General features: G+C 41.8%; 1 protein-coding gene across 1 annotated transcript in view; it reads left to right on the forward strand.

Annotated features, from left to right (window-relative positions):
• The window catches only part of LOC114258656 (preprotein translocase subunit SECY, chloroplastic), a 63423-nt gene that overhangs the window by 24989 nt on the left and 19819 nt on the right, over nucleotides 1–18615 (forward strand). Inside the window, 1 exon segment of the mRNA XM_082897431.1 lies at nucleotides 16960–17286. Within this exon segment, the coding sequence (XP_082753557.1) occupies nucleotides 16960–17286 (327 nt within the window).

The raw sequence follows: 18615 nt of genomic DNA on the forward strand, positions 1-18615 counted from the left end.
CCAATGGCAGAAAATGAAGTGCCTCGAAATGCGTGCACACGGGCACACAAACCGAGGCAATGCATACGCAATGCAAATGACATGGAAAATGAAGTATGGACTTATACTAACATGAGAGAGCCTTAGCCGCACTCACATAAGATGCCGATGGCAGAAAATGAAGTGCCTCGAAATGCGTGCACACGGGCACACAAACCGAGGCAATGATAAAATGCAATGAAACATGGCAAAAATGATATGCAAGCATGCTAATGGAATTTCAGCAACAAAATATGGGGGAAAACAGTCCCGAAATGAAGCGAAATGACATGAAATGCAAGGAAATGACCCGAAATGCAACATTAGGCACCCGAAATGGCCTATAGCCATACTAAACATGCACAACATGGACATGCAATGCAAAGACAGAAGCTAGACAGTCCCAAAATAAGCACTTTTCCAGTTATAAACATGGCCAAACAGCAAGTATAGGTATGGCGAAAATAGCATGCAAGAATAGGGGCCAAAAGAGGGGTAATGAAGCAAGTGGTATAAGCAAAACTCAAACTGAAAAATTTCCTTCTACAACACTGAAGATGGACCAAAAATATGAACATTTACAGTATATGGAAGCCTCAAAATCAGTATACAAACATGCTAAAAATATGATGCAAAATAAGGCTCAAAAGGTGCTAAAACATGAAGTGTATAAAATAATCACTAAACAGAAAAAAAGTGTGAATGAAACATGAAGTATAGGCCAAAATAAGACCACTTTCAGTTCGGACCAAGGTCCAAAAACAGAAGCAAAGAGGGCTATTAATTTATGCAAAAATGGGGGCTAAATAGGGGATATAACTACAAGTGACATATGGAAACACCAAACAATGTTGAGCCCTTCTCCAATGTTGAAGAGGGGCTCAAAATATGCCTCATATCAGTTTACAACATGCTCGAAAATAAATTGCTCATGGGTCAAAAATAGCATGCAAAATTATGACATACAAGATGGTCAATGAAGCAAGTGTATTATGGAGGGCTCAAACAGGGTTGCGCCCTTAATGAGAAGTGAAGATGAGCTCAAAATATGTCCCTTTTCAGTTAGGGCCGAAGCTTGAAACCAAAAAGAAATGAGGCTTAGAAATAGATCAAAGGAAAGGGTCAAAAGGATCAAAGTGTAACTTACCCTTGAAGATCCAAGCTTTTGTTACTTCTTGGGTTGATTTGGAGCTCCCTTAGCCTTCAAGAATCCCTCCTAGCTGCTGGAAATGAGATGGTGGTGGTGGAGCTTGGTGGTGTAGAAGGAATGAAGATTATAGACTTAGGGTTTTTTTGAAGAATTGAAGAAGAAGACAATGGAGTTTAGGGTTTGTCCTTGGAGAAGAATTTTTCTAACCCTCATGAAGAAGACCCTCAGCTGGTTATAAGGTCAAGAAAGGGGTGTAAAAGGGGGGTGAATTGGAGAGCAAAACTCTCTCCCAAAATATCCCCCGGATACAAAAAATATCTGGGGGATATTGCCCCACAGCTGGAAAGGGTACAGTGAGGAGAGCACGGCCGGCTGCTCACTTTTGCTGGAGGTGGCCGGCCGGCCACACCCCCTAGCCGGCCGGCTAGGGGTCAAAAGGGTCAACCAGCTTTTCTGGCCGGCCAGGTATTGGGGAGGTAGCCCTATGTGTGTACAACACAACCATGTAATTGAAATTCCAAGAAAGTGGGCCCAAGGGGTTCAACAATGGCTCGGAAAGAAGGGGTCAAAAGGGTCAAGTTGACTTACTGGCCGGCCATGAACTTTTAGGGGCCTCTCAGGTGTGTACATCACAGATATGTGGTTCAAAGTTCAAGAAAAAAGGTCCAAGAGGTTCAACATTAGCCCGGAAGAAAGGGGTCAAAAGGGTCAGGTGACCTTAATGGCCGGCCATGAACTTTTAGGGGCCTCTCAGGTGTGTAGATCACAGATATGTGGTTGAAAGTTGGCAACGCTAGCTCTAAGGTATTCAACATTAGCCCGGAAGTGCGAAAAACGGGCGCCGGGAGGCTCGGGAGGAGAGATAACTGGTTGCTGCAACAATTGCTGGCCTCCCACCCTTCAGTGACCTTCCTCGGGATAAAACAGAGGTACCTGCCAAAAATGAGCGAAAACTGTTGCAAAACGAATGTTCCGGAGCCAAAACACGCAGTTCGAGGTCCCGGAAATGGGCTGTTAAGCACCGAAAATTGTATTCGACCTCGAAGTGGGTTTCTCAGCCCCCAGTGTCCCTCAAAATGGATGAAATAAGATGTATGCCAAAAATCAGAGCAATAGGAGATGGTTAAACGGTCCCGAACCGAGGCACACGGCCTGACGGCTCCGAAAACCGGGAACCGGACTCCGAAATGGGAAAAATGGCCTACGGCCACCAAATGTAGCCTACGGACATTGAGAGATGGTCTACGGGACCTCTCCCTCCCTTCAGGAAAAGAAACAGAGAAAACCGAGTCTGGTTCGCAAACCGAGACAAGGCACAGAAAAGGGTTCGGAAGTCCGGAGGCAGGGCTTACGGCCGCGACTCTGAAACTTCTGAACGAGCACATTATGCAATATCACCAAGTGCTCAACTGGTGACGTCTGAGTCTCAAGGTCGGTCAAAAATGGGGTGTCTACACCTAGATCTTAAGTTTCTCTCTCTAAAACTCACATTCTCTCTACTATTTCACCTAGATCCATTGTGTTCTTCACCCTAGTGCCTTTGAGAAAAAGGTAGAGTGCTTCAAGATCTTCATTTTGACCCGATTGAAGTTGGATTTCGGATTTTTCAAAGTCCTATCCTTGCTTGGCTTATCTTCTCTCTTTAAGGTGGGGATTTTCTACACTTTGTTATGAATTTTAACTTAGTTATTTGTAGTTATGTGACAATGGTGGGATTTGGGAGTATTTTGAGTCAAACCTAAGGTTTGGGTAAAATGTGAAAGAGGGGTTTTTGGTGTAAATGAAATAAATGAACATGGGGTTTGAAAATAAAGTTATGTTATGTAAAAATGGGTGATTTTGGTATTTAGATTGGTACTTTGAAAAGAGGGATTTTTGCCCTAAATTGATTATCATGTCTATTTTGTATAAATAGTTGAAATTGGTGTTGCAAACTTGGAATTGAGTAAATGTTGAAATAGATGATGAAATTGAGTATATAATGCTTCACACCCTTGGAAATTTCAAATAAATTATCTGTCTTGAGATTGTATATCTGTTTAGAAATATCTGCGTTCGGTTATCGGTGGAGGATAACTTTGCTTGTTGTAGAAATTGCATGTGAATTAGGTAATTGAAACTAGTTCATGGTTGATTATCATTGAATATGATTATGCTGTGAATACATTGTATATGTACGATTATTTGGGAGAAGAAAGGGGATGTACTCCATTGTTTGGGAAGAGAAAGGGGATGGACTCCATTATAATTAAGTTGGTCGGAATGTCCTAGGTGAAAGTCCTGAAATTATACATGGGTGCCTATCTCACAGACAAAATATTCATAAAATGACAAATTGAAATTATACATGAGTGCTGATTCCGCGGACGAAATATCCGTAAAATGGCAATTGGAAGTGTTTGTATGTTGATAGTGAAATTATTGAACCATTGAGTTGTAGTCTCATTTGGGTTATTGAAAAATAAAGGAATTGGCTCATGTATTGAAATGAATTGAAAGAAAATGAAATGAAATATAATCTTGGCATTTTATTTTTTTTGTAACTATATAAAATGGGTTTGTCTTGCTTGTTAGAGACTTAAATACGAACGATACGTGCTTATATGATAACATGCTTATGTGATTATATGGGTATGAGATTTAGTTCCTACGATATTGATTGGGCCTACGGGCTTCTAGAAGTCCTATGAGAAAAGCACTTGATCACTGTTGTTTCTAATTGGAACTCGAGCAACGTTGCGGGACAATCATTATCTAGGAAGGAAATTTGTATATGTTTACGTGATTACATGCTTATATAGAGTGGATTATTGCTATCTAATGTATTTGGACACAAGTGAGTTAGCTTCGGCATATTTCTAAATGCTAATATTTCTGTTACTTTTATTAGGATGTCAAAACGTGGTCGTGGAGGTAGGTGTGGTAGGCCTAGGAGGCACGAAGTGCCTATACCGGATGAAATTTTGACGCAGGAAGAAGGGATTGGTCAGGCCAATGTGGCTGAACCAGTTGGTCAGCAGGCTATGTGCGCTTTAGCTCGCGAAATGGCTGGAGCATTGCAAGAGTCCATGGACATTCTCAGAGTTGAGAATCAAGTCCAGGCCCAGGCAGTTGAGGCAGGGCCTTCATTTCTGAAGAGAGAGTTTTTTCTATCTAATCTGGATGAGTTTTTGGGTGACCCAAAGGAACCACTGAAGGCGATGAGTGGCTTGAACAGATAGTAAAGACGTTTGAGGTGCTTGGCATCGAGGACGACAAGTTGAGGGTGACCTTGGCATCTGTCCAACTGAAGGGAGATACGGGTCAGTGGTGGAAGTATGTGCATGGACGCATTGGAGTGAATTGAGAGGCTTTTCTCAGCGCCTTCCAGGACAAGTTTCTACCTTCCATGGTTAGGGAGAAGTTGAGGGATCAATTTTCTCAACTCAAGTAGTTGAACACACCAGTGGCTAAGTTTGAGGCCACATTCACCAGTTTGTTGAGGTTTGCACCAGAGTTAGTGGCGCCAGAGAAAAGCCGGTGTTTGCAGTTTGAGAAGAGGTTGAGGATCGGTCTCATGTTTTGAGTGGCCGGGTCCATGATTAGAGACTATGGGCACCTTGTGGAGGCGACGAACCATCTTGAGACTATCATGCAGGCAGAAAAGGAGAGGATGAGGGGCTCCAGGAGGAGTCAGGATAGTTAGGGGGACGGTAAGAGACAGAGGGGTTCTAACCCCTAGCAGTATAGGGAGCGCATTCGAGGTCTACCTTTCCAATGTCGAGTTCGGGTTCTAGGAGAGGTGGTCAGGGGGACGTGACTTATTTCGAATGTGGTCAATTGGGCCACAAGTCCCTAGCTTGCCTGCAGAGGGGAGAAGCGCAACGAGCAACATTGTCTTTGGCTCGTTCTCAGGGCCAGGGTCAGGGTAGAGGGCAACTGCCCACTTGTTATCAGTGTGGTTAGGTAGGGCACTTGAAGAGATTTTTCCCACAGTTGGGTGGCACGTTGGTGCATCTGGTTCGAGGCAGACACATAGTCACTAGCCAGCGCAGTCAGCACAGGCCTCGAGGGCCAATTAGGGAGCCTCTTTGGCTCAATTCGTGCAGCAAGCTTATGCTTTGAGAGGTGAAAAGGTAGATCAGAGGCCAACAAGGCGTGTGTATGCTGTTACCATGCCAGATCTTGTACTGGCTCCATCTGTAGTGAGAGGTACTGTCACGACCCCAAACCGCCCCTAGTAGTTTGGTGCCGTGATGGCCAGTAATCCGTGATTACCGAAGGCCATCTTCTAAAATTTTAAAACAATCAGAGTATAACAAACGGGGCTCACAAATGCGGAAGCAATAAATTAATATACAAGTGGTCCATAAGAGCAGTGCATAAGTCCAATGAAATGGCATACATCTTTACAACTTGAATACAACAAAGCAAAATACGTATTACATCTTGATTAAAAGGCTTCTCGAGCCGACATGTGCAAATACAATGATTACAAGCCAAAGAAGCATGATTTTCAAGATTCGCCAACATAAAAGAAATGACATTGCCGACGTGAATACAAACAAAGCCGACAAAATCATGGATCCAAAACAAGATTTCAAACACATTCTAGGCGTCGCCAACGTCCTGCTCATCACCTACATATATATAGAGAGGGTGAGCTTGGATACTCAGTGAATGGTACTAGTAATAAAGGTTTTGCATGAATATAGCTGAAGTCTTTCAAAACAAAACATGCCAAAACCATACGAATATTAGCTGAGATCCTTTCAGAGCAAAACACATCCAAACTTTATCAAAACAAGAGATGAACCGTATTCATCTATCAAGTCTTACAAGTCTCAAGGGATGCTCACTGGAATTGGCAAAACACAAATCAAGCTTTCCAAACAAACAAGTCCACGCGGTAAACCGTCAGTGGCAAAACAAGGACTACACGATCCGTAATCGATTAGCCAAAGGTACTGCGAAAGTTTAAAGTCCTCCAGCACAAGGGACTTGTGTTACTTAAGCCCGTAGCTCTTTTTAACACGATGGTCTTGTGTTACTTAGGCCCGTAGCCCGCTTTAACACGATAGTCTTTCCAAGAAAGGACCGTATCCTTTTATACTTAGTGCTGCGAAAGTTTAGAGTCCTCCAGCACAAGGGACTTTTATACTTGGTACTGCGAAAGTTTAGAGTCCTCCAGTACAAGGGACTTTCAAGAATGACATCAAAACAAAGCTTATACTTGATACATCAAAACAGAGCTATTCATTCATGCTTAACAAATACTTTCGTCAAAACAAAGCAAAGCAAGATTTATCAAAACAGTATAGCATAGCTTTATTAAAAATACCACTCACATAGATCTTCTCGGGTGTAGGCTCAAAGCAAGGATCAAGGACCTACAATCACATGGCAATCACATTCTCAAAACAAGCTTTATATGCATGCAAATGATCCCGGCATTCTCACCAGATCCAAGTCAATGACAAAGCAAAACATGCTGAGAGTTTAAACACTACTTTCCGTCTCATGAAAACACACTGGGTACCAACTAGGTCTTTGCCGAGGTCCTACACCTCCTTGCCGAGGTGTGGTCCGATGGCCTCATTCAAAAACAAAGTCGGGAAAACCTGGGTTTCTCTTGAAGAACATGAAGAACATGATGAACATGATCATGAGGAAGATGAATGCAAGGTCATAACTTGTTACAAAAATCTGAAATTTCAAGCCATGAGTTCAAAACATGGACCTGGGTACCCATACAAGAAGGTCATGCAAGAACGAACACAAAAACATGGTTCTGGTTCCAAACTTTCGGATCAAAACGAGATTTTTCTTCAAGAATATGTGAATACTATCTTTCTCTTTCGAAATCAACTTCAGATCGATGCATGACATGCAAAACAGATTCGATCATGTAATGCAGCTAAATGATCAATAAGAACAACAAGAGTAGGTTAAGATTCTAACCTCAAAACTCGAATCCAACGGTTCAAACCTTGAAGATCAAGCTTGGAAGATCTATTCTCACTCAAGAACTTCTCCTCCTTTCTCTAGAGCTTCTCTCTCTAAAGGCAAAGATTTGAGACAAAATGATTTGTTTCTAGGTCTGCCGGCTGTCTTAACAATCAGCTCGGACACGTGGCGCTACTGGGTTGGTTCAACTCAAAAGGTGATTGATTGATAAGACAAGTCTGTGACAAAGCGTATGCAGCAAGCTAAGGCAAGAGACATCGGCAAGTAATGACATCGGCTAAAGTTAAAGCTTCGGCAACAGGGTAACAAAGACATCTTCTAGGGAGGATGACACTTGACTAAGCTGTGCCATACCTTGGATGGGGTGTGCCACACCTCGGTCTAGGCCATACCTGCCCAGGGACAAGGATCACTAAGTGCAAAACATCTCGGCAAACATGCCCGGGTGAAGATGGGGGTCGACCAAGTGGTTCCGAAACAGTTCTAAGTACCAAGGTTCAGAGGTGAACTAAGCTCAAGGTGACCTCGGCTACACACCAAGCAAGGAACAAAATCATGCAAGCAACACTTAAACAAAACAAGGCAAGGCAAAACTTGCAAACAACATAACAAGACAAGATCATGCATGGATGTATGCAAGTATGACAAGAGTAAGGTGAGGGTTGCTACAGGTACCTTTTTAGTTTGCAATTCGGTTGTTAATGTGTTGATTGATATGGGTGCATCCTATTCTTTTATCTTGTCTGCATTTGTATCGGTATTGGGATTAGAGTTGACACAGTTAGCATCTCTTATTTGTGTAGAGTCACCTATTGGTGGTGAGGTCATTTTGAAACAGGGGTGTCGGGGTTGTGACATCGAGGTTGCCGGTCGCCGACTTTCATTTGCATTTGTATTGCTTGACATGTCTAGTTTTGATGTTATTTTAGGTATGGACTGGTTATTGTCATATCGGATTGTTATAGATTACTACTGTCAGAGGGTTACTGTATGTACCTTGAGAGGTGACTGCTTTTATTTCTTAGGGGACCAGGTGAATACGCGTGGGCAGAGTGAACTTAGTTGTCTTCTTGCTAGCTTCCTGAGTAGTGAGTGTGATGAAATCCTGGTTGAGTTGCCAAGGGTGGTTTGTGAATACCCCGATGTCTTTCCCGAGGACCTTACTAGTTTGCCACTTCACTGAGAGATTGACTTCTCTATTGACTTAGTGTCTGGCATGACACCGATTTCAATGGCACCGTATTGGTTCGCAACCGCCGAGTTAAGCGAGTTGAAGGTTCAACTCCAGGAGTTGTTGGATAAGGGTTTTATCCACCCTAGTACTTCTCCTTGGGGTGCACCGACCCTTTTTGCTAAAAAGAAAGATAGAGAGTTGCGACTTTGTGTAGATTACTTGAAGTTGAACCGAATAACTATTAAGAACAAGTGCCCAATGCCTTGTATAGATGATCTGTTTTATTAGTTGAAGGGGTCTTGTTGTTTCTCTAAAATAAATCTGAGATCGGGTTACCATCAGTCGAGGGTAAGGGACGAGGATATCCCGAAGCCAGCATTCCGTACTCGGTATGGCCATTATGAGTTCCTAGTGATGCCTTTTGGGCTAACCAATGCTCTAGCCGTATTTATGGATTTGATGAATCAAATTTTCCACGAGTTCCTAGATCGTTTTGTGGTCGTCTTTATGGATGACATCTTGATTTATTCATCTTCTAAGAAAGAACACGAGGAACATTTACGGGTAGTACTTGAGTTACTTAGAGCCCACAAGCTGTATGCTAAGTTTGGGAAGTGTGAGTTCTGGCTGAAGGAGGTTAAGTTCTTAGGCCATGTGATATCTGGAGAAGGGGTGGCTATAGATTCATTCAAGATAGAGGCAGTGCAAGATTGGGCACAACCTAAGAATGCTTTTGAGATCCATAGCTTCTTGGGGTTGGTCGGGTATTATCGAAGATTTGTAAAGGATTTCTCTAGACTAGCTTCACCTTTAACTAAACTGACGAGGAAGGAAGTTAAATTTGTGTGGGTTGAGACTTGTGAGAAGTCGCTCCAGGAACTTAAGGTTAGGCTTACCACTGCTTCAGTCTTAATTATTCCGGAGAGGGGTTTGGGCTATTCAGTTTACTGTGATGCTTCACGGGAAGGTTTGGGTTGTATTTTGATGTAAGAGGGAAAGGTAGTAGCCTATGGCTCGTGGCAGTTGAAAACACACGTAAGGAACTACCCTACTCATGATATAGAACTAGCAGCGGTGATATTTGCCTTGAAAATTTGGAGGCATTATCTGTATGGTGAGAAATTTGAGGTGTTTTTCGATCATAAGAGTTTGAAGTATCTGTTTACTTAGAAAGACTTGAATTTGAGGTAGAAAAAGTGGATGAAATTCATAGAGGATTATGATTTTGAGTTGTATTATCATTGGGGGAAGGCCAATGTTGTGGCTGATGCCTTGAGTAAGAAATCTACTAGTAGCATAGTTTGTATTATCATCCGGGAATAGGAAATGTTGGGTACTCTTGGGGAGTTTGACTTGTATCTTGGTGAGTCCGTTGAATCTGCGACCTTGTTTACAGTAGTTGCCCAGCCTACACTTGTGAACCCAGTAATGGAAAAGTAGAAATCCTCTGAAAGAAGGTCTCCAGTGGGAAAGTAGAATGGGGCTTGAGTGTGTATCCCGACCAAAGTGTGAGAAATCGAGACCGTTTGTTTGTGCCGGAGTCTTGTCGAGAAGAAGTGCTTTGAGAGTTTCACCATTCACGCCTTACGGTGCATCTGGGAGGCACAAAGATGTATCATGATCTGAGTCGCCAATTTTGGTGGAGAGGTATGAAGAAGGATGTAGCTGTGTTTGTATCGAAGTGCCTTATTTGTCAGCAGGTGAAGGCCAAACATCATAAGCCAGCGAGTTTGTTACAATCCTTGCCTATAGCCGAGTGGAAGTGGGAGCATGTCACGATGGATTTGTTGTGGGCCTTCCGAGGACTCAATGGGGTAGTGATGCCATTTGGGTGGTAGTTGACCGGTTAAACAAGTCTGCGCACTTCTTACTTATGCGTATGAGTGATTCGATAGACTATTTTGCCTACCTGTATTTCAGGGACATAGTGAGGTTGCATGTGATCCCTGTGACGATTGTTTTGGATAGAGATCCGTGTTTTACAGCTTGGTTATGGTAGAGCTTGCAGAGTGCCTTGGGCACTAGATTGACCTTTAGTACTGTGTATCATCCTCAAACTGACGGGTAGTCCAAGCGTACCGTTCAGATCCTTGAGGATATGCTTCGAGGCTGTGTCCTTAATTTTAAGGGGTCGTGGGAGAGACACTTACCCTTAGTGGAGTTTGCTTATAACAATAGCTTCCAATCGAGTATTAGCATGGCACCATTTGAGGCCTTATACGATCGACCGTGTAGATCTCCACTGTGTTGGGCCGAGGTGGGTGATGCACCTTTGTTGGGCCCAGAGTTGGTTCGGGAAACGACGGGGAAGGTGATACTTATTCATAAGAGGTTGGTTACGGCTCAGAGTCGCTAGAAAAGTTATGCTGACCGTATGAGGAGACCCTTGTCTTTTGAGGTGGGAGACCATGTCTTTTTAAAAATATCACCTAGTCGGAGTTTGATGAGATTTGGGAAGAGTGGGAAGTTGTCCCCTCGTTTCATTAGGCCTTTTGAGATCATTGAGCTAGTCGGAGAGGTTGCTTATCGGTTGGCGTTGCTGCCACAACTTTCTGGAGTGTATGACGTGTTTCATATTAGTATGCTTTGGAAATACGAGCCGGAGATTGGACCGACTTGGGGGTAGATGAGGATGCCTCGTATGAGGAGAGACCGGTGCGAGTCTTGGATAGACGGGACCAAGTCTTGTGAGGCAAGACAATTTCCTTAGTAAAGGTATTGTGGAAACATCACGGAGTCGAGGAAGTGACTTGGGAGCATGAATTGGAAGTCCGAGAGAAATATCCGGACTTGTTTGTTAATGTTTAAACATGTATTGAGATTTTGATTATGTTAATGAAAAGTATAAGCATTGTATATGTTGTTTACATTTTGGAAACATGAGTTTATTATAACATTGTATATGTTTGAGGATATGGAATATCATGTGTATTGTATCACTTTTGGAAGCATTGTATATGCTATGTAAAATTTTGAAAACTTGGACCTTGATTTAAACATTGCAAATGTATGGGAAATTGTAAAATGTACTTTCAATGCGGGACTTATGTATCAAGTCAGTGAGGATGGATGATCGGAGAATGGGTCATGGTGATGAACTTGTAAGAATAATATTATTATGAATGGTTTAATTATGTTTGTGAACTTGATTTGTAATTTTGGGGACAAAATTCTTTAAGGGGGGGAGGTTATATCGATTCTGGTTTTGACCCGTCACTTGCTGTACTTCGGATTCGAGTTGGTATGGTTTTGAATAGTTATTCATATCTTGTTTCCCGTGTCTTTCCCTTATTTTGGTTATCGGGTTATAGTTATGCGTTTGGAATAGGTTAGTTGTTTGTTTTTCCAAACTTGTGATGCCTAGATTTTGGCTTTTGCGCTCGAGCGAGCATTCTTGCACTCGGTCGGGATTTGTCAACTCTCAGTATTTTTGCAGACCTGCAAATACTAGGAGAGTACATTGGATGCTCAAGCGTCCAGTCTCACGCTCGAGTGGGGTCCTTTGTCTGTAAAATTTCTGGAAGTGCGTATCATATTGTAGCTCGGCTTTTTCGCGCCGCCTTTCGGAAGCTCGGAAGAAGCCCTACAGTTTGGACTCTCGCGGTTCTAAATCTAATCTCACAAGTGCAATGTGAAATTGATAAATACCAAAGAGTTCAAATCTGGCAAATCTTTTGAACAATCGATTTTGAATCAAAAATGCCAAAATTGGACTGCTTTGGCAGATACAGAGTCACCACCTAAATATTTTTTGTTTTGGGGAATTTTAGGAAACCCATAACTCGTGCCAAAGGCCACGTGTCCGTCATCACCAAGATTGCCTCAGCTCAGGAACTTAGGTACGAGGGGGGAAGGTCATGAATACATTTGAGCACCTCCGGTCGCCCGATCAAAGATCTGTCTCTACTAATCATGATATGATTTTTATCAACATTATATGCTCTTGTTCCAGTTTATTAGGCTAGCATTTATTATGTGATGTGCGCACAAGCAAGGTATAGACTAGTTTGCCTGAATTGGAACAATTCAATTTCATGTTTGTTTTTCGAAAAGGGTTTGATTTTGCCACTTGACAAAGTGGGCTTAAAACGTACATTCATTGAATCGTTCCAATTCAAGCAACAAGCCTTCATCCACAGGCACTCAAACAGTTTAACAAGTAACCATTTAGCCTCATGGCAAACACTTAGTCATGACAGTCACTCACACTCATACAAGTATGCTAAAGCACTAAAACTCACCTAGTACTCTAAGTTAAGATAAAACAAATGACTTAGAAAAAATGCATGATTCCTAACTATGCCAAATGTCTAATGCAACACATACAATATGCAATTACTAGGCTCGGCTACTAATATGGCATATGAAACAATTTGATAACATGCAGTCTAAGCACATATTCAAAGAAGTATTTGAAACGATAATGCAGTTAGAATGATGAACCGAGCCTCGGTGCATGCAAGACAAATGAATGGATGCAAGCATGTGATATGCTAATTGAAACGTGATGTCCCTAATCTAACCATTAAAAGCGGATAAATAAAAAAGAGAAAGACGTGAGGTTGGAAGACATACAAATTATTACATTATGCTTTCACGAAGGAGAGTCCGAATGAATAAACTAGCCAAGCTAAACTACTTAAACTAATTATTACAAAACAAATGAACAATTAACTACCTCTAAACTAATTAAATATTACAACAATTAAATAATTAATTATGCTGAGCTAATTAAATATTTACGACACAAACTAACTTAATTAATCAATCTAATTAAATAAGTACAAAACAAACTAATCAACTACAACTAATTAATTGTAACAAAGTCACTAATTAAACTAGTTAACTAAATGACAAAAGACTAATTTAAACTAATTAACTAGTCCGGGAAGCGAGAGAGGCCCATGCATGCTCGGTTCCACCCAAAGAACGTTCACTGTCTGCCTTTGAAAGCCTCTGTTGCACAACCTTTGCATTGGTTTTCTACCTCTAGACCAACTCTATTCTGTCTCAGAAGGACACTGCTGAATTTTCATTGGTGGCCGATAAGGGGCTAGTCGGCTACTGCTGATGGTCGGTCGGCTACTGATGATGGCCTATCGGCCATTGCTGGTTTGTTCCTCTTTGCTGCAACAGAGGACAAACAGAGCAAAGAGAGGGTATTCTCACAGGTTGTTTGTACTGTGTATCTCTCCTTATCATCAAAACATCTCAAAGGAGTGATACACTTAGCTCTTAAACCATCAATCAAGCAATTTCATTGCATGATGGCCAAAGAACCAAGATGTACAAGTTCAATAAATGCACAACCAAGACCAAAACCTTCACCCTATCATGTATGATCAAGGGCAATGGTGACCTAGGAAACTTGACACATTTCGTTACTTCGAGTATGAAATGTCTCAATTTTCCTTGTGTTCAAATTAATGTCCGATTTGAAACACAACAAGACATAACCAATTTTTAACTTGCACAATTTTAGTTTCAACTTTTATTTACTCATTTTAGATTACCACCCATTTCTTAACCAATTAAGTCCATTGGTGAGTAAGTCCTCTAAAAGGGAAGGAAGTGTCAAACAAGTGGTAGTTTAAGGCAAGAGAGAGGTGTCATGCCGCTGGTAATGAACCCCTAAAAGAGGATTAAACCATTAAGCATGGACCTCAATCTCAAGCTTAAACTATCCTAAGGCTGAAACAACCCTCAAAGCAAATGAAAAACTCAAGAAATGAGAGAGGTTGCAGAGATTAATAGTGTTGAAATTAAGTGAGAAAAGCACTAAAATATGAAAATCAACTCAAACAAGTGGTGTCTAAAGCCTTAAAACACCAAGCTTATGAGGACATTTACACTACAAGCATGTAAAACAAGACTCAAATGCACTAAACAACCAAAAACTGAGGCAAAATAGTCTTAAACAGAGCCTAAAATATGCTGGAATTAAGCTACAAATGGCTAGAAAAATAAGCTAACACATAGAGTTAACTAGGCTAGCAAACAAGACACAATGAGGGGAGGCTAACCCCTCCAAATTCAGACTTCAAAACATGATTTTCACCATTGAAAATACTCTGAAATTTGGTGTTTAAAGGCCCAAAAAAAGATGGTTTGAAAATGGGAAACAAAGGTGGAAAGGCTTTGCAAATAAGGAATAAAGAAGGGTGAATCACCCCCTAACCTTAAATGGCCTAAAACCACCAATTTTAGCCCAGAAAAATAGGGTTTTTATAGTTCAAAAATAGCCCAAAAAACAGTGGGAAAAGATAGAAAAACAAGTATGTAAAGCAAGTTAAAAAAAGGGGGGTATTATATCTCTTGAAGCAAAGATCAACTTTAGGCAACAATTCAAGACAAAACCACCTTCTAGAGCTGCAAGAAGGCCTCAAGGAACCTCAGCTCAAAGGTGATCAATTTTGGTTAAGGAAATGTAGGCAAAAGTGTGGTGTATGTAGGCTAATATGCACAAATTTGCAAGAGAGAGAGATATTTTTGTTTAAAAAATTCTAACACTCAAAAAATGGGGGAGGGAAGCTCCTATATATAGAAAACATGCATTCTATACAAGAAGATCCAGCCCTACACATGGGTGCAGATGCATGCATCTTTGCAAACAGCTGGCATAGCTGGCATAAAATATCTGTAAAACACACTGGTGGCCGACTGGCCACACCAATGGCCGACGACCAGGATACATGGCCGACAGCCTATGGTGGTGGCTGGCAGGTCACTAGAAAAGTTCAGGCTTAAAACACCAAGGTTTTGGTTCAAAACAAGGCATAGAATAGATAGGGTTTAAAGGCTCAAAGACAAGGCATTCCACCAAGGACTTCGAACACTAAAACGAGAAATCATAATCATCGAGTGCACAAGCGATGACGTCCAAGTCTTGAGGATGGTCAAAAATTGGGTGTCTACAGTTGCCCCTCTTTGACTGAACTTGGAAGTCATGAAATGGCGTGAGTGAATGTCAAAGACCAAAGATGACCCATTTTGACAAGGCCGTAAGACTTGGATAAACAAACAAACAAGACAAAGAACGGTTGTGCTCGCAGGCTGCCTACGTATCCCTTTGCAAGGAATCAAACCAGCGTAGTTCTGGGGCAAAATGCAAATGCTATGCACAATGTGACTTTGAAAGCTGGACTTACACGCTTCGCGAAGCTGGTGATTTTGAACACTTATGATCATGCGAGATGATGCAATAAGCAATAACAAAATGTGATAAGCAAGAATGTGGGATAATAACATATGAATGAACAATTTCAAGTTCAAAAGCGAAAAGATCCAAAACATACTCTAACCATGCCAAAACAAGAGACGAGGAAAGAAAAACACCACTCAAGGTTACGTTTTACGCATTCTGAGAAACCAAGAACAAAACTGCTCAAGATCGCGTTTCACGCAACTTGAGAAACAAGAAACACCACTCAGGCTCGCTCGTCATGCGTCCTGAGAAACAACAAACCAGCGTGCAATAATGTGATAGATGCACAAAGGTGAACAAGTGTGATAGATGCACGAGTTAAAGGAGTAGGCTCTCTTACCGAGACATGAATGATCTCATCCGGAACTCCTCTGAATGAACCATACATACAATATCATTTGCCTGTGTAGAAAGAAACTTAACAAGTGTGATACAATAACCGTGCATGTTCTATGCAAGAAAAACAACCAAGATATGATGTTAGTTGAAGGCATGTTCTATGTAGGAAACAAAAGCAGTTTCTATGCATGAAATCAGAACGAAAGCATATTCTGTATTTGTGAATCATAACTGATTCAAGGCAAGCACACAAGTACATATATGAAATGCATATCTTATGTAGCAACATATGTGAAATGCACATTCTATGCGAGAACATGAAATGGATATTCTATACAACAACGTGAAATGCACATTCTATTCAAGGACGTGAAATGCACCTTCTATTCAAGGAACAAAAGCGTATTTGACAAAAACAAATTCCGTGGCAACTTCTGATTTACCTCTCGAAAGAGTTACAACATGTTTAAAGGATACACCTCGTTCATGTTGACAAGTGATGAACACTGTGCGCTGAAAACAAACTTTTGAGCTTCCATAGAGACAATCTGAACTCAATAGTGAACTTTTCTTGCATTTCTTGGAAAACAAGGACACAAAACAACATCAAGACTTAGTGGAGGGGCGTTGGCCACTGGCCGGCCGCAAGGGGAGGGCGTCGGCCACCTATTGGCCCCTCTGAAGCTTGTCGGCCACTAATATGGTGGTCGGCCATCGATGGCAGATTCGAGGTATTTTCGACCTTTTGCCTAGGGTCTTTATATACACACATCCTCATTTCATTTCCTCACTTCTCCAAGGCCGAAATTCCTCTATTTCTCTCTCTAAGCACTTTCCCTCTCTAGATCCAAGCTTTATACGCGTTTTCCAATGCCCCACACACACTTTCTTCGCTAAATCCTCTTAGCTCTCAACATTTTGAATCTATCAAAATTTGGTTTCGACACTTCTTTACTCATTTTCGCACTTCTAGGCTTGTTCCCCCCTAGTTTCTCTCGAGTTTGGTGGTTTTTTTCTGGCGTTGACTTTTCCTTTCATTTTATCTCTTCTAAGGTTTGACTTTTTTTGAGTTTATCCTATTTTTTCAATTTTTCTTCACTTTTCATTGAATTTTCACCCATTTTCCAGATGGCAGATGATATTCCACGTGACAGAGCCCCTCTAGAGGTTCCACCTTCATTAGCACCTCATGCCGAGGTCAAGGAGCCGATGATGGCTGAAGCTGGTGGGGCGGCGGAGGATATTGAGGCAGAGCTTGAGGCAGAGTTCGCCTCAGAGCCTAAGCCTGAGTTGTTACCACTGGGGGTACAATCCTCTGATCCGGCGAGGTATCATTCCTGGACACATATTTTACCTCCCAGAGGCATTAGACGCTTCACTGAGTTTATTTACTGTGTGTTGGATGACCTCCTACTGAAAGAGTCAGCTTTTCACCTTTCATGCCTTGCTGTTGAGGTATGAACTTTGTTTACTCACATTTCTGCCTTTCGCATTTCTTGTATTGCATTTTCCAACTGTATTTTCATCATTGCTTTGCACTGTATTTTCTGACTGTATTTTCATCAATTGCCTTATCTGATTCACCTGTTCTCTACCATAGGGCAACTCCCGCGCATACATGGGCTACGACAGAAAGGGATTGGTATGACGAGCTCCTTGTAAGAGTCCGCGACATTGTTGATGAGGTCGGCTTTGGCCTATTCTACTTTAGATTGACACGGATTATAGCGAGCCGCCCACTTCTTGGAGCGCTAGTACTACCGGGGAGAAAACGATGACTCCCTACGGCTTTGCCATAATCAGAAGCTTAGGCGTAAGAAGTGATCCGATTCCTTTCGACCCTGATATGTGGGATTAGGAGGCTGCTTGGGATCGAGCTACTAGAAGCGCGCCCACCTCTGTTCTGATCAGCCATGGTAAGATATAGCTGGTTTGCTGAGCATTTCTGAGGGAGCCAACCAGAGACAATAGAGGAGATAAAGTAGTATGCTGGGGAATTTCTGATGTTCCTCCTCGGTACCACCCTGTTCGCGAACAAGGCAAACATCGTAAGGTTGTACTTGCTGAGCACCCTGGTGACCCTTCCTCAGGTACGTTTCTACGACTGGGGCGGAATGGGCCTGTCCACTTTATACGGCTACATAAGCTCCCTCCCGTCTTCGGGGAGACTTGATCGGAGGCTACTGGCGAGCCTGAGAGGTATGGATCCCAATTCCCTCTTTGCACTTTATATTTTCTGCTCTGCATTTCCTTCTTTACATCTGTTTTAACATATGTGCTTTCTACTTTGCACTTTCTACATCTGTTCGTGCTGTATGCTTTCTGCTTTGCATTTTCTGTATCTGTTCATGCTGTATGCTTTCTACTTTGCATTTTCTGTATCTGTTCATGTTGTATGCTTTCTGCTTTGCATTTTCTGTATCTGTTCATGCTGCATGCTTTCTACTTTGCATTTTCTGTATCTGTTCATGTTGTATGCTTTCTGCTTTGCATTTTCTGTATCTGTTCATGCTGTATGCTTTTTGCTTTGTAATTTCTGTATCTGTTCAAATACATTATTGATCACATATCACTGCACTTTCCTTGCAGCTATGGGTGTATGTTTATTTTCTGACTCTCGCCCCAGAGTCTATGGAGGAGCTTCCCTAGCGGTCCTTTATTCATGGACGTATGAAGGCTGGCTCCAGCATCATACCCGTGAGAAAAAAATTAGGGTGTTTGGCAAGAAAATTTTTAGCATCTTTTAGGCTAAAATCTACAAAAAGACAAAATATGCTCAAATAG

This window comes from Camellia sinensis, chromosome 12 (genome assembly GCF_055761805.1).
Source record: "Camellia sinensis isolate YWXY chromosome 12, ASM5576180v1, whole genome shotgun sequence".
In the NCBI taxonomy this organism is placed as follows: domain Eukaryota; kingdom Viridiplantae; phylum Streptophyta; class Magnoliopsida; order Ericales; family Theaceae; genus Camellia; species Camellia sinensis.